Source organism: Pan troglodytes, chromosome 1 (genome assembly GCF_028858775.2).
Source record: "Pan troglodytes isolate AG18354 chromosome 1, NHGRI_mPanTro3-v2.0_pri, whole genome shotgun sequence".
NCBI lineage: Eukaryota > Metazoa > Chordata > Mammalia > Primates > Hominidae > Pan > Pan troglodytes.
In genome coordinates, this window is record NC_072398.2 from 111,057,691 (window position 1) to 111,080,102 (window position 22,412).

The 22,412-nt window shown below is 37.4% G+C and overlaps 1 protein-coding gene across 38 annotated transcripts in view; it reads right to left on the bottom strand.

Annotated features, from left to right (window-relative positions):
• PTPN22 (protein tyrosine phosphatase non-receptor type 22) overlaps positions 1-22,412 on the bottom strand; it is a 57,623-nt gene that overhangs the window by 15,686 nt on the left and 19,525 nt on the right. For 16 of the 38 annotated variants that reach the window (XM_063814968.1, XM_063814931.1, XM_016925301.3 and 13 more), the window contains 8 exons: positions 21,938-22,015; positions 18,454-18,540; positions 8,753-8,829; positions 7,799-8,616; positions 5,096-5,179; positions 4,494-4,624; positions 3,296-3,323; positions 133-213 (listed from right to left, as the gene is read on the bottom strand). In XM_063814968.1, the coding sequence (XP_063671038.1) occupies positions 133-213; positions 3,296-3,323; positions 4,494-4,624; positions 5,096-5,179; positions 7,799-8,616; positions 8,753-8,829; positions 18,454-18,540; positions 21,938-22,015 (1,384 nt within the window). Of the gene's footprint in view, positions 1-132; positions 1,948-3,295; positions 3,324-4,493; positions 4,625-5,095; positions 5,180-7,798; positions 8,617-8,752; positions 8,830-18,453; positions 18,541-21,937; positions 22,016-22,412 lie in introns of those variants that run through there. The other 22 variants (XM_063815002.1, XM_063814894.1, XM_063814886.1 and 19 more) reach the window with 6 other exon arrangements.

Genomic DNA, 22,412 nt, shown 5'->3' on the forward strand with positions numbered 1-22,412 from the left:
ATATTAGGGGCTTTTAAAATGTATTCTTTTGTGTAATCATTTTTGTACCTTTCCATTTAGGTCCTACTTTATTGTTAATCTTTTAACATTTTCATTTTTATGATTTTTTTGAGAGAAAGTGCTACCACTTACAATCTTCATCGGCAAGAAAGAAGGACTCTAGAGTTCTTTCTGGGAGAGGAGGTGGGGGAGAAGAACGATCTTGATGTAGTTCTGTGATAAGAAAGTATACAATAAACCAGAGAAATCCATCAATTAAAAGTCATAAGTCAACACCCTTTTCTCTTTGTATAATTTTTTAATCAATCAATCTTAACCGACAATCACCAAATAAAATATTATCTGAAAAATGACTGGAGCCTCAAGAACTTTGTTTTTCTACCTCGTTAGCCTATGAGCCTATGATTCATCAAAAATGTATAGCTCACTTCAGAAGTATTCTCCCAAAGACACTGAAACCGAATATAATCAAGCTTCTAGATCTAACAACCATTTTGCATGAAATATTGGGCATAGAGGATGTTAAATAAAACCATTGTGATACAATTAGCCAAATCTAGAATATTAAGCAGTCTTTTAAGACAAATGACCCACTCTCTTCAACAAATAAATGATGTGAAAAGTATAGAAAGGAGAACGGTTATATATTTAAAAAGAAAATATTAAAAAAAGAAGGGAGAACTGTTACAGATTTCAAAAGACAGATTTAAGAAGACAAACATACAAATCAAATGAAATGCTTAGATTTTGTTTGAATCCAGATTTGAATAAACCAACTGTAAAAAGACATTTTTGAGACAATTGAAAACTGAACAGTCTGGATATTAGTTACTATTAAGGAATTATTATTAATTTTATTGGTGTGATAAGGTAGGTTTTAAATGTGTGTTTGAAATTTTCCATGATGAAGATTTTCAGTAATGGACATATTTTCCCATGATGTAAATTTCTGAAGATACAGATGGTATTCTACTGACATAAGCATTTAATTATATGGTGCTGAGTATTACTATTATATTAATTCCTTTTGAAAATGAAAATGCAGTAAAGTACAAGAGGTTCACATGTCATTGGTCATTGGGTTTGTTTAGTCCTTAGAATTTGTCTTATCAATAAATTGTCTTATTTCTTACATGCTAGGTAATACACACAAGTGTAGTACTTATTTCTAGCACCTAATAAAATAACTGGCATACAGTAGGCATTTAATAAATACTTAATAACTACTCTGAAGTAGTTCATCATCTTCCAGTTTGCTGTTAGGGAATATTCTGAAAACTAAAGTTGTTCGTTAACAGTATTCTAGTAATTATTTCCCTAAAATTCCATTTCATCTTAATACTCCCCTAACAAAGAACCCATAATGCCTGTTACTTACTACATTAAATCTAAATTCCTCTGCCTAACTTTGGGTGTAAATTCCTCTGCCTAACTTTGGGTAGTAAAATACACATAAGATTTGCCATTAGTGACATTTAGCACATTCACAGTATTGTACAACCATCACCACTATTTAGTTCCAGAATACTTTTTATCACCCTAGAAGGAAACTCTGCACCCATTAAGTCATCACTCCTTATTTTCCTCTTTCCCCCAGCCCCTGGCAATCACTAATCTGCTTCTATCTTTATGGATCTGTCTATTCTGGATATTTCATGTGACTAGCTTTTTTAAGTCCTTCAGAATCTTGCCCCACATCTTATTTAACCAAATTTATTTTCTGTATTTCACAAACTAGAATATCTATTGCAAAAAAAATAGCCTACTCACCATTTCTCCATACACATCATGCTCATTTCTACCTTTGAGTCATTGGTAGGCTGATCTCTGCTGCTGGAATTCCCTCCTTTTTTCTCTCTGTCTATACAAATTATTTAAAGTTCTTTCTTCCACTCAGCGAAACCTTTCCTAACCACTCCAGTAATGCCATCCTGTTTTCCCAGACTCCTGGTGATTACAGTCAGTGCCACACAGATTATCACTTAGTGGTTCCATGTGAGTATTAATTTTATCTACTCTATTTGAATATAAGCATTAAGTAGTACTCTTTCTCATACATCCTGCCTATTCTAACCCTGTGTAAGGTGCACAGAAGTTGCTTAGTAAAATGCTTATTTAATGATTAATAAAAATTATAATCGATAATATTTAATGAGGACTTATTTGACAAGTACTACGCTAAAAGCTTTACGACATTATTGTATTTAATCCTCATAAAAATTATCTAAGGGATTCTATTCTTCTTTTATAAATGAGAAAAATAGAAGGAGAAAGTATGTAATTTAACCAAGTTTATGCATGTTGATAATTCTTCATAGACCAGGGATTTGACTTAAAGCCTATCTGACTCTAAAGCCCTTGTTTTTGTTGTCATGTTTTGTTTTGTTTTTGAGATGGAGTCTCGCTCTGTCACCCAGGCTGGTGTGCAGTGGCGCAATCTCAGCTCACTGCAACCTCCACCTCCCAGGTTCAAGCGATTCTCCTGCCTCAGCCTCCCCAGTAGCTGGGACTACAGGCACCCGCCACCACGCCCAGCTAATTTTTAGTAGAGACAGGGTTTCACCATGTTGGCCAGGATGGTCTCGATCTCTTGACCTCGTGATCCGCCAGCTTTGGCCTCCCAAAGTGCTGGGATTACAGGTGTGAGCCACTGCGCCTGGCCTGTTGTCATGTTTTTTAGAGACAGCATCTTGCTCTGTCATACAGGCTGGGTGCAGTGGTGCCATTATAGCTCACTGCAGCCTCAAATTCCTGGCAAAGCCCATGTTTTTTAACCTTCATATTATCTGTATATGTATTTGAATAATATGACAGTATGAATAAATATGTTAAGGGCAACTACCACTTGTGATAATGTAAACAAAGTACCTGGAAGTGCCCAATAAATGTTAGTTTTTGTTCTTCAATGCATGAAACAGGCAAAGCTCAGGCAAGTACTGGAGAGGCAACAGCAAATTAAAGAATTAAGTGGCTAGAAATAATTTTTTGAATCACACTGTTAACAGTGGGAAAATCTCTATAGTGGAAAAGCTGCAAAGTTTTAAAAGATTCTCTCTGAAATAATTTTTATATATTATTTCAGAGAGGTTATATATTAAGGAGCAGAATTCTAAAATCCTGTCTTCACCTTGCTCTTTACAAAATTTCTAGTCTGGGAAAGCCAGAAATAAATCAATGAATACTGGAAGCTATTATGGGAACCAAGTAACTTCCTGAAGTGAATTACTCTAAACTTAACGAACCATTCTTCCAATCTTAGGGCTAAATGTCATCTAAAGCCAAGAGAAATTTTTACCTGATTTAGGACTTCGGAGTTTTACACTCTAAAAGAAAAAAAGAAAGGAAAAGTGAAAGAAGAATATGTATACAAATTATACAAACTCAAAGCAAAAAATGGCATTTTTGAACTTATATGTAATATAGCTGTAGAGATAATTATGAAATGTAAACCCTATTTTTCCTAATTTGTAAGTGTGCTGAATTATGAAATGGCATCTTTCACTCTTACACTGATTTTTATATCCCATGGCAATTAGTCCTAAATTGATCCCCTTCTGACTTATTTCTGTCCCACCTGAAACATTTCCCTGAAAATTTAATTAGAGGTAAGTTGCGGAAATTGAAGTTACTTCATAACATTGGAAGAGTGATTGTTCTTTCCTCTGGGAGTTGTTAAAGTAAATATATGTGCCTATTATTAATGACAATAATAATTACTAGTACATTAGAATTATAATTTAAAAGGCAGAGAATATTTGCCTATCAGCATTGCAATTGTAGGTACTTTAAAATGTTTAATTATTTTTCTGATCTCTCAAATTTTAAGAGAATTGGTTCACAGACTATACAGAAATGCATAACATTTTTAGATACATTTCTATTTTTCCTCCAGAAGCAGGACACACCTACTTTCAATAATTATTTTCTATTTAATCCACAAACCCCTCCCACCCCCATCTCTGACTTTACCATCAACCACACTATTCCAAAAGGTTTATCTTAAGTAATATGCACACCTGTCATTCTCTATAACATATTATCACAGCAAACATGATACAGCCTACCAAATGACTACAGTGAACAAGCTTCCTACTTAAGTATGAAACATTTATTTTTGCCTTAACTATCCTTCAAGAATCAGCTCAAATGTTTCCTCTTTCACTAAATCTTCCTTGATCACTTCCAACCTGGAGGCATCTCCTACACTTGAAATTCTTTATCTTTCATATGACATTGATCACATTTGCTTTGTTATAATAAATATAGGCAAAAATAAAGATTTGTACACATCCTATATCTCTACTACTAGACAAGAAGCTTCTTACAGGAAAGAATTGTGTCTTATACATCCTCTTTATCCCAACATCCTCAAGCACATTGTTCTATATTTAGTATGTGCTTAGGATTTATTGAATGATGGGTGTTAAAAATACAAGGAGTAGAACTGTAGTCTATTGAATCTAAATGAGTAGAGTCATTAAAAAATTATTGACCTTGCTTGGTCTAAGTCTCACAGAGTCATCAAATTTCTTTGGTTCAGATGTTCCACCCCATTCCAGTGATGTTCCAATTTTTACCTTCACAGCTGAGGATAAGGATTTGGGAACATTTGGTGAGAATTCTCCTGGAAGAAAGTGAATATGGTTCGGTTCTTAAGAATAGTATTCTTTTAGACATCAAATGTTGTTCAGCAAATAGTACATAAAACATTGAAAGGACCTGAGAAGTAATCTAGTTAATTCACACTTCATTTTATTTTTTGAGACAGGGTCTTGCTCTGTCACCCAGACTGGAGTGCAGTGGCACAATCATGGCTTACTGCAGCCCCCAACTCCTGGGCTCAAGTGATCCTCTCACCTCCACCATCCAAATAGTTGGGACTACACATGCATGCTGCTATTGCTCTGCTAAATTAAAAAAAAAAAATTTAGAGATGAGGTCTCACTATGTTGTGCAGGCTAGTCTTGAACTCCTGGCCTCAATGAACTCCTCAAACTCAAGGCTCACACATCAGCTTCCCAAAGTGCTGGAATTAAAGGCATGAGCCACCATGCCCGTCCCACACTTTATTTTATACTTACTGAACTGTACTCACCAGCTTCCTCAACCACAATAAATGATTCAGGTGTCCGTACAGGAAGTGGAGGGGGGATTTCATCATCTATCCTTGGAGCAGTTGCTATCCAAAATGTCAAAAATATTGTAACAATTGTTAATTAGAACAATCCAAAGGAAATTCTTACATTCTAATATTAAATATAAATTTACCATAATTTATATTTAAATTCCGTTGAAGCAACATTATCAGTAAAGTTGGCACTTGTTCATTCAAGGAAAAAGCAAAATAAATTCTCTTAAGGTACAAACCCAGGAGGTTTTTGCTTATTCTTTAACATTTATTGTTTGTTTTAAAAGCTCAAAAGTAGGGCTGGGCGCGGTGGCTCACGCCTGTAATCCCAGCACTTTGGGAGGCCGAGGCGGGCAGATCACAAGGTCAGGAGATCGAAACCATCCTGGCTAACGTGGTGAAACCGCGTCTCTACTAAAAACACAAAACATTAGCCGGGCGTGGTGGCGGGCCCCTGTAGTCCCAGCTACTTGGGAGGCTGAGGTGGGAGAATGGCTTGAACCCGGAAGGCAGAGCTTGCAGTGAGCCAAGATTGCACCACTGCATTCCAGCCTGGGTGGCAGCAGGACACTCCGTCTCAAAAAATAATAATAATAAATAAATAAATAAATAAAAGCTCAAAAACATTTTGATTGAGTCACGGTGTATCAGTTAACATAAAATATTATATTAATTTTGGAAGCTTTGAATTAACTTTTACATAACTCCTTTTGTTTTACATAGACTATATAATAAAGCATTATAAAGTGCTTTGACGTGTAAAAGGTTCAGTTATACATTAGGTAAAATCATAAAGATGTCAGTATCTCTTCATTCTATACAAAATTCAAGAATATGGGTATTTTTCCATTTTACAAAACAACAGTATAGGATAGTCTTCTGTATTTCTATACAAACATTCAGTTTTTATTAAACATTTTAAATGGTATTACAAGAAACTGCCACCAGATGGCACATGACGATATTGTTACAATCCCTGAAAATAAGGGTATGTTTTTATTAATTAATTTTTTTTTTTTGAGACGGAGTCTCGCTCTGTTTTTTAATGATGCAGATGCTCAGAGAAGTTTAAGGTATTTTGAGTATCTAAGAAAAGAAAATACATTTAAATGGTTAAAAATGTATAAAATAATCTAATCACAGAAGGAACATCTTAGATCCAGATAAGATATTTTTGCAACAAAGCTACAAATGATCTACACAACTATTTATTAAGAAACTCTACAATAAATAATGTTATAGAGCAAAAGTTTTCTCCACCTCCTTTCTATGTAGAATGTGCTTTACAAATTATTTGATGATATACCTAAGGGAGTTAAACTTGTTCATTGCTTTCCCTCATCATCTTCCACATCAAATTATTGTCATCATCTCTAACAGGGTGCTCATTTCTACTTTCAAACTAATCAGTAAAACAGAACAATATGCATTATATGCAAAAATACAGAATTATAAAAGAGACAAAACATGAAAGTAAAGGTATACATAAGATAAAATTTTTACACAAAATACTAAACATGTATTGTCATCTACGAGATTACTACAAAAGAGCAAGAAATCAGGTTCTCCCCTTCCAAATCCTGCAGGAAGAGAATTCAATTTTTAGCAATATGTTCAACTCATTTTAGCCACATAATTGTGCAACAAAAAATCTGGGTGCTATTGATCAAATTTTTTTCTGCTCTTCCTTTGGAAGCTGCTTCTATATGTTAAGAGTAAATTCTGAAGCTAGGTGTGGTGGCTTGCACCTGTAATCCCAGCACTTTGGGAGGCCAAGGTGGGAGGATTGCTTGAGGCCAGATTTTCGAGACCAGGCTGGGCAACATAGCAAGACCCCATTTCTAAAAAAAAAAAAAAATTAGCCAGGCATGGTGGCGTGTCCCTGTGGTCCCAGCTACTTGGGAGGCTGAGGTGGGAGGATTGGTTGAGCCCAGGACATCAAGGCTGCAATGAGCAATGTTCACACCACTGCACTCCAGCATGGGCAACATAGTGAGATTCTGTTTCAAAAAATATTTTTAAAAAACAGTATATTGTGAGCCTTTGATATACATTTCTAGAAATGAGGTGTGCCTTCTTTAGAAGCACTCCTGCTGGTACAGATCCTGTACCAGATCTTGATTGCCTCCATTGTTGCCTGTTTCATGGAATATTATGTTTGATGTTGCTATTTTCAACTTATTACAGCATTAAAACACTCCTGGAATGTATTTATTTGAGGAGTAGCAGGAAGAAGAAAGAGAAGGAAGCAGGCTAGGCGTGGTGGCTCATGCCTGTAATCTCAGCACTTTGGGAGGCCGAGGCAGGCAGATCACGAAGTCAAGAGATCAAGACCATCCTGGCCAACATGGTGAAACTCCATCTCTGCTAAAAATACAAAAATTAGCCGGGCGTGGTGGCGTGCGCCTGTAATCCCAGCTACTCAGGAGGCTGAGGCAGGAGAATTGCTTGAACTCTGGAGGCGGAAGTTGCATTGAGCCAAGATTGCACCACTGCACTCCAGCCTGGGTGACAGAGCGAGACTCCATCTCAAAAAAAAAAAGAAAAAAAAGAGAAAAAAGAAAGAAAGAGAAGAAGCAGAGGAGAAGAGGGAAGAGGAGAAGAAACCAACTATTCTATAGAAACAAAATGAAATCTAAAATTCTATGCAAACTTTAAAAAATAACTTACCTAGTACAGCTGACTCCTGGTTCAATAGTGAGGAAATATTGGTTGGAGAATTCAGTGATAAAGAATCATGTGAATTGTAATAAGAGAAGAGGGATGTAGAGGATGTTGGCAACAGAGAAGAAGGAAAAACAGTTCCATCTTGCTTCTCAGGTAAATCAAGAGACATCTTAGAACTGGTACCACTTGGAGGCCATGATGAAAAATAAGGATTTTCCACTAAAGGTATGTAAGAATATACACCAAGAGCACTAGAGTCATGGTGCTTTACATTAGAGGCATTACGTATTTGGTGTTTAGAGTCATACGGCAGTGAATAATTCAGTTCTGCTGAAGAAACATGCATTACTTTTTGAGCCTGCATCTCTACAAAACAAGAATCATGTGGTTGAGATTCCAAATAAGAAAAGTTTTCCTTGCTGTCCACCTCCTTGGTTTCTCTCTGCTGTATCAATTCAAAAGGAGTTGATTTGGTCCGTGTTATTGGCACCTTTGAATTAAAATATCTTCCTGCTGCATTTACAGGTTTAGAATTAGAACATCCCTCAAACAAAAGAGAGCCCAAATCCAAACTTTGATGCTTCTGAAGAGGCTCCCCAACTATTGGAAATGCCTTTGTCTGCCATTTCATGGTTGTGTCAGCATTTTTGTCAAAACTGTAATTTAGCTCCAGAAAGTCAAAAGAAGTGCTTGATTTAGCAGGGTGCAAAACTAGCTCTTCTTTTGCACTTATTTCAGAAGTCCTAAAGTCAAAGGAGGAAGATTCTTTGATTTCCATTTTTGTCCTTTGTTGGTTCATCATTTTTGCTGCTTTTGTGGTACTAAAACAAAAAGAAAGCGTAATGATGACACCATACCCCAAACAGGCCGCTTCCTAGCATCACAATGATGTATAAGCATGAGATTCATCTCCCAGACACAATTAGTCAACATTTAGATATATAAAATTGTACTCACCTTTTTGGTAAATTAGGAGAATAAGAGTCTGCTTGGAGAGTGTGATTTTTCTCAGGAATACAATGCTTTGCTTGACTCTTTAAAAGAAATAAGTCAGAGGCTAGTTTTCAGTGAAGCAATGTCAATAAGATATTTTAATATTTAGAAGGCTGAAAAGTAATTTTTCAGGAAATAAAAAGATTTAAAATAATTCATGAAAGGGTTAGATTAGCTTCCAAAATATTGAACTCAGCAAGAACTCGTTCATATACTGAGATGGCCAGAATAAAGGATTAATAGTATTATAGAAACTAGAAAGGATTTGTGTATATCATCATCTTTTCAAATGTGGGAGTTTTTAAAATGTTCTTTGGTGGGTAACTTTAGTCTCAAAAACACTCTGCCTTTAGAAATTTCAGCATCTCAGCCCTTTACAGGTACTTATTAGGTCTCTGGACCTATTTCATCTTGTTCTACTCTTTTCCTCCTCACTATGCTCTAGGTATACTGGTTTTCTTGCCATTACTTTAGCATGCCAAACTTATTTCCAAGTCAAGGCTTTTACACTTACTATTCCCCCGGATTAATATATTTTTGCTCCAAATTTTGCATGGCTGGCTCCTTCTAAGTAATTAGATCTCTGCTTAACTGTCATCTGCATAAGGAAACCTTCCCTGACCACCCAACCTAAAATCACATTTCTTCCCCTGTCCAGCCATGCTCAATCTTCTTCTTTTTTAAGAGACAGGGCCTCGCTATATTGCCCAGTCTGGCCTCAAACTTCTGGGCTCAAGCAGTCCTCCTACCTCAGCCTCCCAAGTAGCTGGGACACTACAGGTGTGTACCACAGTGCCTGGCCTCAATCTTTTTTTTTTTTTTAATTAAGTTAGGGTCTTATTCTGTTACCCAGGCTGGAGTGCAGTGGCACAAACATGGCTCACTGCGGTGTTGACCTCCTGGGTTCAAGTGCTCCTCTCACCTCAGCTTCCCAATCCTTATTTTTTATAGCAATTATCATATTATGAAATATGTTATTGTGGTTCATAGAATCTTAAAATATAATTGATTATAAAATATATCTTCATTTCAGAGATGTTAAAATCCATTTTGAACATCTCAGTTGATGCAGAAAAAGCTTTTGACAAAATTCATGTTAAAATCACTTAACAAAATAGGAATATAAGGAAATGTTCTCAACATGATAGAGGCCATATATGAAAACCCATAACTAACATCATATTCATACATGAAAGACTTAAACTTTCCCCTAAGATCAAAAACAAGACAAGAATGCCAACTTTTACCACTTCTATTCAACATAGTACTAAAGTTCTAGCCAAAGTAATTTTTTAAATTAATTTTGTTCTTAGGCAAGAAAAAAAAAAAGCATTCAAATTGGAAAAAAAGGCTGCGCACAGTGGCTCACGCCTGTAATCCCAGCACTTTGGGAGGCCGAGGTGGGTGGATCCCTTGAGGTCAGGAGTTTGAAACCAGCCTGGCCAACATGGTGAAAGCCCGTCTCTATTAAAAATATAAAAATTAGCCGGGCATGTGGTGCACACCTGTAATCCCACCTATTCGGGAGGCTGAAGCAGGAGACTTGCTTGAGCCCAGGAGGCGGAGGTTGAAGTGAGCCGAGATCGTACCACTGCATTCCAGCCTGGGCGACAGAATAAGACCCTAACTTAATTCCATCTCAAAAAAAAAAAAAAAAAAAAAAATTGGAAAAAAAGGAAGTAAAATTATCTCTAGTCTCAGATGACATGACTTTATATATGGGATTCCACAAAAAATCTGCTAGAGCTAATAAACAAATTCAAAGTTGCAGGATGTAAAATGAACACATAAAACGAGTTGCATTTCTATACATTAGCAATGAACAATCTGAAAAGAACATTAAGGAAACAGTTATATTTATAATGGCATCAAAAAGAATAAAATACTTAGGAATAGATTTAACCAAGGAGGCAAAAGACTTGTATACTGAAAACTACAAAGCTTTGCTGAAAGAAATTAAATAAGATATAAATAAATAGACATTCAAAGTGATCTACAAGTGCAATGCAATTCTTATCAAAAACCCAATGGCATTTTTACATAATTTGTTTAAAAAACAGACTAAAATTCATGGAATTTCAAGGGGCACTGAACAGTCAAAACAATCTTGAAAAAGAAGAGCAAAGTTGAATGACACACTACCTGATTTCAAAAATTGCAACAGAGCTACAGTAATTAAAACAGTGTGGTACTGACATAGTATAGACTAAAGACCAATGGAATAGAAGAGCTTTGAAAAAAACATTTACATATGGTGGGCAATTGATTTTTGACAAAAGTGCCAAGAAAATTCAATGGAGAAAGGAGAGTGTTTTCAATAAATGATTCTGGGAAAAACTGAATATACACATGCAAAAGAATGAAGTTGAGGCTGGGTGCGGTGGCTCATGCCTGTAATCCCAGCACTTTGGGAGGCTGAGGCGGGTGGATCACCTGAGGTCGGGAGTTTGAGACCAGCCTGACCAACATGGAGAAACCCCGTCTCTACTAAAAATACAAAATTAGCCAGGCATGGTGGCGCATGCCTGTAATCCCAGCTACTCAGGAGGCTGAGGCCGGAGAATCACTTGAACCAGGGAGGTGGAGGTTCCGGTGAGCCGAGATCACGCCATTGCACTCCACCCTGGGCAGCAAGAACGAAACTCCATCTCAAAGAAAAAAAAAAAAAAAGAGAATGAAGTTGGACCCTTATCTTATGATACAGAAATTAACTCAAAAATTGATCAAATACCTAAACATAAGAAGTAAAATGTAAAACTCTTATAAGAAAATGGGCAAGCTTTGTGACATTGGATTTGGCAACGATTTCTTGGATAGGACACCAAAGGCACAAACAACAAAAGAATAATAGGAAAATTGGACTTCATTGAGATTTAAGACTTTTACACACCAAAGGACACAAAGGCAAGAAGGCAACCCATTGACTGAATGGAAGACGGTATTTGCAAATCACATATCTGATAAGGGATCAATATCCAGAATACATAGAGAACTCCTAAAACTCAACAACATGTAAACAACTCTTTTTTTTTTTTTTTTTGGTGGAGGGGGACAGAGTCTTACTCTGTCACCCAGGCTAGAGTGCAGTGGTGCGATCTCGGCTCACTGCAGCCTCTGCCTCCTGGGGTCCAGCAATTCTCCTGCATCAGCCTCCCAAGTACCTGGGATTACAGGCACACGCCACCACACCCGGCTAATTTTTGTCTTTGTAGGAGAGACGGGATTTCACCATGTTGGCCAGGCTGATCTCAAACTCCTGACCTCAAGTGATCTGCCCGCCTCGGCCTCCCAAAGTGCTGGGATTACAGGCGTGAGCCACCGCATACAGCCTCAATTAAAAAATGAGCAAAATCTGGGCACCATGGCTCATGCTTGTAGTCTCAGCTACTGGGGAGTTTGAGATGGGAGGACTCCTTGAGGCCAGGAGTTCAAGACTAGCCTGGGCAACATAATGAGACCCTGTCTCTAAAAAAATAAGTTAAAAAAAAAATTAGCTTGGTGTGGTAGTGCATACCTATAGTTTCAGCTACTCAGGAGCTGAGGTGGGAGGATCACTTAAGGCCCAAGAGTTTGAGGCTTCAGTGAGCCATGATGGTGCCACTGGACTCCAGCCTGAATGACAGAGCAAGACCCTGACTAAAAAAAAAGTAGGGGTGGGTGGGAGAAGGCAAAGGACTTGAAGAGACATTTTTCCAAAGAGGATATACAAATGGCCAATAAGACCACAGAAAGGTGTTTAATCATTAGGAAAATATAAATCAAAATCACAATGAGATACCACTTCACACCTAATTAGGATGGCTGCCATCAAAAAAACAAAATAGCCAGGCGTGGTGGCTCACGCCTGTAATCCCAGCACTTTGGGAGGCCAAGGCCGGCGAATCACGAAGTCAAGAGATTGAGACCATCCTGGCTAACATGGTGAAACCCCATCTCTACTAAAAATACAAAAATTATCTGGGCGTGGTGGCATGTGCCTGTAATCCCAGCTACTCGGGAGGCTGAGGCAGAAGAATCGCTTGAACCCGGGAGGCGGAGGTTGCATTGAGCCAAGATTGCGCCACTGCACTCCAGCCTGGCAACAGAGCGAGACTGTGCTCAAAAGACAAACAAACAAACAAAAAACAGAAAATAAAAAGTGTTGGCCAGGATGTAGAGAAATTGGAATCCTTGTGTACTGTTGGTGGGAATGTAAAATGGCACAGCTGCTATGGAAAAGAGTATGGCTGTTCTAAAAGAAAACTAAACATAGAATTACCACATGTAATTCCACTTCTGGGTTATACCCAAAGTAATTAAAAGCAGGGATACAAATATATATTTGTATACCCATGGTCATCACAGCATTACAGCAGCCAAAAAGTGGAAGGAACTCAAGTATCCATTGATGGATGAATGGATAAACAAAATGTGTGCGTGTGTGTGTGGTGTGTGTGTGTATAAACATATACAATGGAATATTATTCAGCCTTAATGAGTAAGAAAATTGTGACACATTACAACATGGATGAACCTTGAGGACATTACGCTAAGTGAAATAAGCCAGACACAAAAGGACAAATACTATATGATTCCACCCATATCAGGTACCTACAGTAGTCAAATTCATAGAGACAGAAAGTAGAAGGATCGTTGCCAGGGGCCAGTGGGAGGGGAGAATAGGGAGTTATTGTTTAATGGATACAGAGTGTCTGTTTAGAATAATGAAAGTTCCAGAAATAGTGATAGTCACTCAACATTGTGAATATACTTAATGACACTACATTGTACACTTAAAAATGGCTAAAATAGTAAATTAAAATGATATATTGTACTACAATAAAAATATTAATTGGAAAGTATCTCTTCCTTTTCTATTTCCTAGTATAGACTGTATAAAATTGGTGTTAATTCTTCCTTAACCATTTGATAGAATTCTCTAGTGAAACTATGTGGGCCTGAGATTTCTTTTTTGGGAGTTTTAAAATTACAAATTCAATTTTTCTAATCACTAAGGGGCTACTCAAATTATCTATGTCATGCTGAGTAAATTGTGGTAGATTGTGTTTGAGAAAATAATCCATTCTGGGCCGGGTGTGGTGACTCACGCCTGTAATCCTAGCACTTTGGGGGGCCAAGGCAGGAAAATCCCTTGAGCCCAGGAGTTCAAGACCAGCCTGGACAACATAGCTCCTATTTCATTCCTGATATTGGTAATTTTCATTTTCTCCCTTTTTATCTGTGTCAGTTTTTAAAAAGGTTTGTCAATTTCATTGATCTTGTTAAAGAACGATTTTTTTTTATCTTTTAAAAAAACCAGGCTGGATGCCTTGGCTCACGCCTGTAATCCCAGCACTTTGGGAGGCCGAGGCAAGCAGATAGTCAGGAGTTCAAGACCAGCCTGGCCAACATGGCAAAACCCCATCTCTACAAAAATAGAAAAATTAGCTGGCCATGGTGGCACATACCTGTAGTCCCAGCTATTTGGGAGGCTAAGGCAGGAGAATCGCTTGAACCTGGGAGGCGGAAGTTGCAGTGAGCCAAGATCATGCCACTGCACTCCAGCCTGGGTGATAGAGTGAAACTCTGTCTCAAAAAAACAAAAACAAACAGAAAACCAATTCTGATTTTTCTCTATTATTGTTTCCAATTTCATTGATTTCTGCTCTTTATTTCTTTTTCTATATTCTTGGAGTGACAGCTTAGATTATTGAGACCTATACTGTTTTCTAATGGATGCACTTAGTGCTATAAAGTTCCCTCTCAGTACTGCTATTGCTTCTGTCTCATAAATTTTGGTATGTTGTATTTTCATTTTTGTTTAATTCAGTGTGTTTCTTTATTTCCTTTGAGACTTTCTCTTTGACCCAATAGATTATTTAGAAAAGTGTGGTTTGATTTCCAAGGATTTGGATACTTTTCCGTTACCTTTCTGTTACTGATTTTTTTTCTTTTTTTAATTAGTTAATTAATTTTTGAGACAGGGTCTTGCTCTGTCACCCAGGTTGGAGTGCAGTGGCACAATCACAGTTGACTGCAGCCTTGACCTCCCAGACTCAAGCAATCCTCCCACCTCAGCCCCCTGAGTAGCTGGGACTACAGGCACATGCCATCACACCTGGCTGAGTTTTTAATTTTTGTAGAGATGGGGGTCCCCCTGTGTTACCCAGGATCATTTTGAACTCCTGGCCTCAAGGAATCCTCCCACCTTGGCCTCTCAAAGTGCTAGGATTACAGGCAAGAGCCACCATGCCCGGTCTCTGTTACTGATTTCTAATTTGATTCTATTGTGGTTAGAAAATATATTCTGTATAATTTCGGTTGTTTTGTTTTTGTTTTTGTTTTTGTTTTTGTTTTTGTTTTTGAGACAGAGTCTCGCTTTGTTGGCCAGGCTGGAGTGCAGTGATGCTATCTCGGCTCACTGCAACCTCTGCCTACCAGGTTCGGGTTCAAGTGATTCTCCTTCCTCAGCCTCCCACGTAACTGGGATTACAGGTGCCCACCACCACACCTGGCTAATTTTTGTATATTTAGTAGAGATGGGGTTTGGCCAGGCTGACCAGGCTGGTCTCAAATTCCTGACCTCATGTGATCCGTCTGCCTTGGCCTCCCAAAGTGCTGGGATTACAGGTGTGAGCCACTGCTCCCAGGCTAATTTCAATTTTAAAAAATTTTTCAAATTTTTCAGATTTTTATGGCTCAGGATATACTCTATCTTGATATATATTTTCCATAAGCACTTTAAAAGAATGTGTATTCTTATTAGGTAGAGTGTTCTGTAAGTGTCAACTAGATTTTGTCAGTTAGTGGTGTTGAGTTCACCTATATCCTTGCTGGTTTTCTGTCTAGTTCTATCAAAATTGTTGAAAGAAGAATATTGAAGTCTCTGGCTATGACTGTGAATCATCTTTTTCTCTCCTTTAAGTTCTATGAGTTTTTCTTCACATATTTTGCAATTTCATTGTTTGGTCTATATACATTTAGGACTATTATGTCTTACTGGCAGATTGACCCTTTTATCATTATCTTTCCCTATCTCTGATAATTGTCTTTGCTCTGAAGTCTACTTTATCTGATATTAACATAGCCACTCCTGCTTTCCTTTGATTCATGTTTACTGATATAACTTTTTTCCATTCCTTTGTTTTTAGCCCTCTTATATATTTGAAGTGAGTTTCTCATAGACAACATATAGTTGAATTGTTTTTTAATTCTCTATGCCAATCTGGCAATTCACTCTACCACCAGTAAATATTGGTGTATTTAGGCTTATATGTTTAATGTAATTATTAATATGGTCAAGTTTCATTCTGCTATTTTATTTTTTGTTTTCTCTTTATTCTTTCTGTTTCTCATTGCTCTTTTCTTTTCCCTGATGCTTTCTCTTTCCTGCATTTTTTAGAATTCCATTTTGATTTACCTATAGTGTGTTTTATTATATCTCTTTTTTTAGTCATGGCTCTAGATACAGATATAGATATATGGTATCACACTCTACTGGTGTTATCATTTTACCAGTTCAAGTGTGGAAGCCTTACCTTCCTTTATGTTTCTTACCATCCTCCTGTTATAATCATTTAAAATATTTCCTTTAATACATTTAGAACAACATCAGTTAGTGTTATATTTTTGCTTCAATTGTAAAACATAATTTATAAAACTCAAGAGGAGAAGGAAAGTTTATTATATTTACCCACATTTGTTTATTATGTTCTTTCTTCCTTCTTTCATCATTCCCTTTCGGTTTAGAAAGTTTCCTTTGCCATTTTTTTAGGGTAGGTCTACTGGTAACAGATTATCTTAGTTTTTCTTCATCTGAGAATGTCTTGATTTCCCCTTCAGCCCTGAAGGATGTTTTCACTGGGTGTAAAACTCTGGATTGACAGTTATTTTCTTTCAGCACTTGGAAAATATTGTGCCACTTCCTTCTGACCTCTATGATTCCTAATGCAAAATCTGCTGTCATTCTAATTGTTTTCCTCCTACAGTTAAGGTGTCATCTTTTTCTGGCTGATTTCTAAAACTTTTTTGTCATTTTTTGTTTTCAGAAATTTAATTATGATGTATCTTCCAGTACTTTTTCAGCCCTGCCCTTTCTCTTTTCTTTCTGGAGTTTTGATGACCCAATGCTAGATTTTTTTTTTTTTTTTTTTGTCCCTTAGTTCCCTGCAGCTCTGTTTATTTTTTTTCAGTCTCTTTTATCACTGTTGCTCAGATTGGGCAATTTCTATTGTTCTACTTTTCAATTCATTAATTCTTTTTTCCGTACCCTCTATTCTGCTGTTGAACCCATCTATTTTGCTTCAGTTACTGTATTTTTAAGTTCTAAAATTTCCATTTGGTTCTCTTTATATCTTGTTTCTTTGCTGAGACTCTTTTTTTTTTTTTTTTTTTTTTGATGAGGCTTTGTATTTTTTAATTTGGTTTAAGCATGTTTTTACCTTTTTTATTTTTTTATATTTTCATTCTTTTTATTGTTTTGCTGTTGTTGTTTTAACCATGTTTTTAATTGCTCACTGAAGCATTTTTATCTTGGCTGCTTTAAAATCCTTGTCAGATAATTCTGACATCTGTATCATCTCGGTGTTGTCACCTATTGTCCTTATTTAAATTCAGTTTGAGATCTTCCTGGTTCTTGGTATAATAAGTGATTTTCAACTGAAATCTGGGTATTTTCACATTGTTATGAGACTCTGAATCTTAGTTAAGCCTTCTCTTTTTGCTGGGGCTTTTTTTTTTTTTTTAACAGAGTGTTGCTCTGTCACTTAGGCTGGAGTGCAGTGGTGCAATCTCAGATCACTGCAACCTCCGCCTCCTGGGTTCAAATGATTCTCATGCCTCAGCCTCCTGAGTAGCTGGGATTACAGGTGCACATCACCATGCCCAGTTAATTTTTGTATTTTTAGTAGAGACGGGGTTTCACCATGTTGGCCAGGCTGGTCTTGAACTCCTGATCCCAGGTCAAGACCAGCCTGGTCAATATGGCAAAACCCCACCTTGGCCTCCCAAAGTGCTGGGATTACAGGCGTGAACCACTGCACCCGGCCATTTGGAAAAATTTTTTTGTAGAGACAATTGCTATGTTGCTGAGGCTGCTCTCAAACTCCTAGGCTTGAACAATCCTTCCACCTTGGCCTTCCAAAGTGCTGGGATTACAGGCATGAACCACCTTGCCCAGCCAAGAGATTATTTTTAAATTTTTATTTCTCTTTGAGACAAGGTCTCACTTTGTTGCCCAGGCTGGAGTGCTGTGGTGCCATTTCAGCTCACTGCGACCTCCACCTCCCAGGTTCAAGCAATCCTCCTGCCTCAGCCTCTGGAGTAGCTGGGACTACAGGTATGCCCCACCACTCCTGGCTAAATTTTTTTTTTTTTTGGAGATGGGGTTCACCATGTTGGCCAGGCTGGTCTTGAACTCCTGACCTCAGGTGATCTGCCTGCCTCGAGCTCCCAAAATGCTGGGATTACAGGTGTGAGCCACCGGACTTAGTGAGATTAATTTTTTAAGTTAAATTACATCAAATTAATTTGTCATTTTCCACAGGAAATTTTCAGTGCAGCCCTATGCACACCTGACGCTCTCAATTTAGTTGTGACAATAGATAAATCCTGCAACAAATCTGACATCCCTTGACCAAAAGCAAGTATGAACATTTTTTTGACATAATATCTAGTTTAAATTTTACCTCTGTTCCAGAATGTTTATCTCTGATAACATCCATCTGTCTCTTAAATAGTTCTAATACAGCATTGTAGACCAGTTCATATTGTTCCTGAAGAGCATCACAACCCAGAACAAATGAAAACAAAAACAAAAAAATTGGTGAACAACAGGACCAGATTTTAGGAATATGAACACCAATCAAATCCTAATATAGCAGACCCAAAAGGATGATCGGCATGTTATTAAACTTACTAACAATGCCTTATGCTTACGTAGTTCACTTCAGATTTCAAAGCACTTTTATGCTGCTGAAAATAGCTAAATATTTGATACACCTCTAACTAATGTACAGGAATCTTATGACTTGTTTCTTTTATGTTCTAACCCTAGTTTCTTATCTTTCTCTCCACCATCATTTCTCTAATTCTGTTTCCCTTGCTCACATTAAAAAAAAAAATATTTCATTCTAGATGGATTTTTTGTAAGCAACCTTCATCTTTTCTGGAAAAAGAGATAGTGGTTGGTGTATAGATAGATAACTTCAATGTCTATGCTTTAATTTGGTCCTCACAATTGCTCTATAAAGTAGATAAGCTATTTATACCTATTTACAAACAGTTTATCCCAGGTCATTCAGAAGGAATTTCCAGGGCTTGGCTTAGAAACTTAATTTCCACACTCTTAGTTCAGTGCATTTAGATAAAGTTGCTAAAATTTTGTCCTAATAAAGATACCAAAAAAAAGTAAACCACTAAATAAGGTTTTGAAATTTGTGGTTACAAAAGGATTTCACCATAGAGAAATGAGACCTCTACTATTACAAGGTTTATGAGTTATTACTACTCTGTTTTTGCCTGTACTTTCTCAAGCACTTAATTTTGAACCTACTTTTTATCTGAAAGGGCCTAATCAGGGTTTTACCTGAAAGGGCCTATTCAGGGTTTTCCCTGACACTTTACACATTTCTGTACAAATAAAGAACAATTTTTTTTCAAAGATAATTTTAGCAGGAAACAATGCAGAGTCTATATCATTCAACACAGCCATTAGTATGCTATTTATTTATTTATTTATTTATTTATTTATTTTGAGACACGGTCTCACCGTGTTGCCCAGGCTGGAGTGCAGTGATGCAGTCTCGGCTTACTGCAGCCTCGACCTCCCAGGCTCAAGTGATGCTCCCACCTCAGTCTCCCAAGTAAGTCGGGACTGCAGGCACCTGCCACTACACCCTGATAATTTTTGTATTTTTTGTAGAGACAGGGTCTCACTATGTTGCCCAGGCTGGTTTTGAACTCCTGAGCTCAAGTGATCCACCTGCCTCAGCCTCCCAAAGTGCGGAGATTATAGGCGTGAGTCACCACATCTGGCTAATTTTTTTAAGAAAGAAAAATCAGGGCTGGGCATGGTGGCTCACGCCTGTAATCCCAGCACTTTGGGAGGCCGAGGCGGGCAGATCACGAAATCAGGAGTTCAAGACCAGCCTGGCCAGCATGGTGAAACCCCATCTCCACTAAAAATACAAAAAAAATTAGCTGGGCATGGTGATGCGTGCCTGGAGTCCCACCTACTCGGGAGGCTGAGGCAGAAGACTTGCTTGAACCCGGCAGGCAGAAGTTGCAGTGAGCCAAGATCGCACCATTGCACTCCAGCCTGAGTGACAGTGTGAAACTCCATCTCAAAAGAAGGAAGGAAGGAAGGAAGGAAGGAAGGAAGGAAGGAAGGAAGGAAGGAAGGAAGGAAGGAAGGAAAGAAAGGAAGGAAGAAAAAGAAAAATCAGACAGGAAGCTCTCATCTGGTTACAGTGCCATTTCCTGGTTACAGTAGTGTCAGAAAAAACAGCTACAACTGTCAAGTTCAGTTAGTTGTTTGATAATGCCAAAATGTGAAGGCTTTTTCAGCGTCTTCCAACTCTTAAAAGTAGGCCTGAAATGGAATTCGTTTTTGAAATGGGGTATGGTTTTATTAAATTAGTATTGCTATTTATATAACTAGGTTCCATACTTCTGGAATCTTTATGCATTTACATGGATCAGCCTTCTTTCAAGTCTGACAGCATTAAACTAGCTAATGCTTTCATTTCACATAAGCTTTCTCCCTCACAGGTTGAATATAGAAAACACCTACACTCAACACATGAAAGTTATTTTTTTCCACCAGCTATTAGTGGAAAATCTGTGCAGGCCAAACAGTTTTATATTATAATAGCTCTTTATTTTATCCCTTTAATTCACAACTTCTAGACTAAAATATCTGAATTGCCATTGTCAGTTGTTTTATCTCTAAAACTATTTGCATCTTCATTTGTAAGTGTTTTAAACACTTTAAGGTCTTGCTATTTAAGTAGTTAAAAGTAGTTCTAACAAATTACACAAAAGTGCCTGTTAATAAACATCAATACACGTTTGATGAATGAATGGGTCAATTCTAAATTCTATATTAAAAATGGAGACCACTTAGAAAACTAAAACTATTGGGTAAAACTATTCGTGTAGAAATATGGGTGAAATTAATATTGTAGGCAGTGAGAGATTTGGGCTAGGAGAAGGGAAGAGCATTCCTAATGGAGTGAACAAGTGTGGGTATTCTGGGGTAGGTTAAAAGATTGTGATACATAAATAGAGTGTGATTGTAATTTTTTTTTTTTTTTGAGACAGAGTCTCACTCTGTTGCCCAGGCTGGAGTGCAGTCGTGTGATCGCGGCCCACTGCAACCTCCACCTCGCAGGCTCAAGCAATTCTCCCGCCTCAGCCTCCCAAGTAGCTGGGATTAGCAGGTGCCTGCCACCATATCCAGCTAATTTTTTTATTTTTAGTAGAGACAGGGTTTCAGCATATTGGTCAGGCTGGTCTCAAATGACCTCAGGTGATCCACCCACCTTGGCCTCCCAAAGTGCTGGGATTACAGGTGTCAGCCACCGCGCCCGGCCCAATTATGTTTTTTCTTTTTTAAGTATGCATGCAATAAGAATCAGGAGAAACTATAGAAAAATAGTAATAGTGGCTATCTGTAGGTAATAGGAATATGGTTTTTATTTTTATTTTTCAGTGTTTCCTAAAACGAGCACATAGACTGAATTCTCCATATTCTGTTACCACATCCTGGGTAGAAATTACAAATCCCTGATTTTCTATGCTTTCAGAGATGAATTTTATCACTACAAAATTTCAAATTAACATGACCTAGCTATTTCAAGTCCACAAGTCAGTTTGTTGAATACTTTTACAACATCCTTTGTAAGGAAGTAAGTAATATTACATTGGCATCTTAATATTTTCTGAACAGACAGTAAAATAAGGAATGAAAGGAATTTGACCCAGGACAAGGGATACAGGAAGAATATTGGGATATTCAGAGTTAGAGAAAATGGCAATGGACTCTAGAGCACGTAATGGTAAATTGGTGTTATATCTGAGCAGTCAGCTGTTTTTGGATGCCTCACCATTAAACATAGAGATGGAGCAAGACTCAGACACATGTTCTGATCCATTCACTATAGTTCATACCTGCGTTTGAACTAATGAAGGCCTCTGTGTCCGCATTTCCTGGATCAAACTGAAAACACTGAAGTTCTCAGGAATTATCTATCAAATTAAAGGGGAAAATATTCCTTTCAATATTTTGTTAATAAATTATTGCTACCTTTTCATAGTCTTGTACTTCCATGGCATCTGCTCTTCTAACATGGGGTAATATCAGAAAAATGATGCATTTTTAAAACAAATGAGGTTTCTTATCACTTGCAACATGATTTAGAGCCTGGTATTTTCCCTAGAAAAGACTAAAGAAACTCTTCAGAATGATTTCACACGGTATAACCAAATGTCTAAAACTATGATATAACGAGGGACAGGATTCAGTAGATGCACAAGTATGAGAGTTGCATAAAATGAAAGAGGTTGGTAGGTAGGTCTAAAGGCCATATTTTAAACTTCCCATTTCCTATTAGACATTAAAAAATGATTTATAGATTGGAACGCA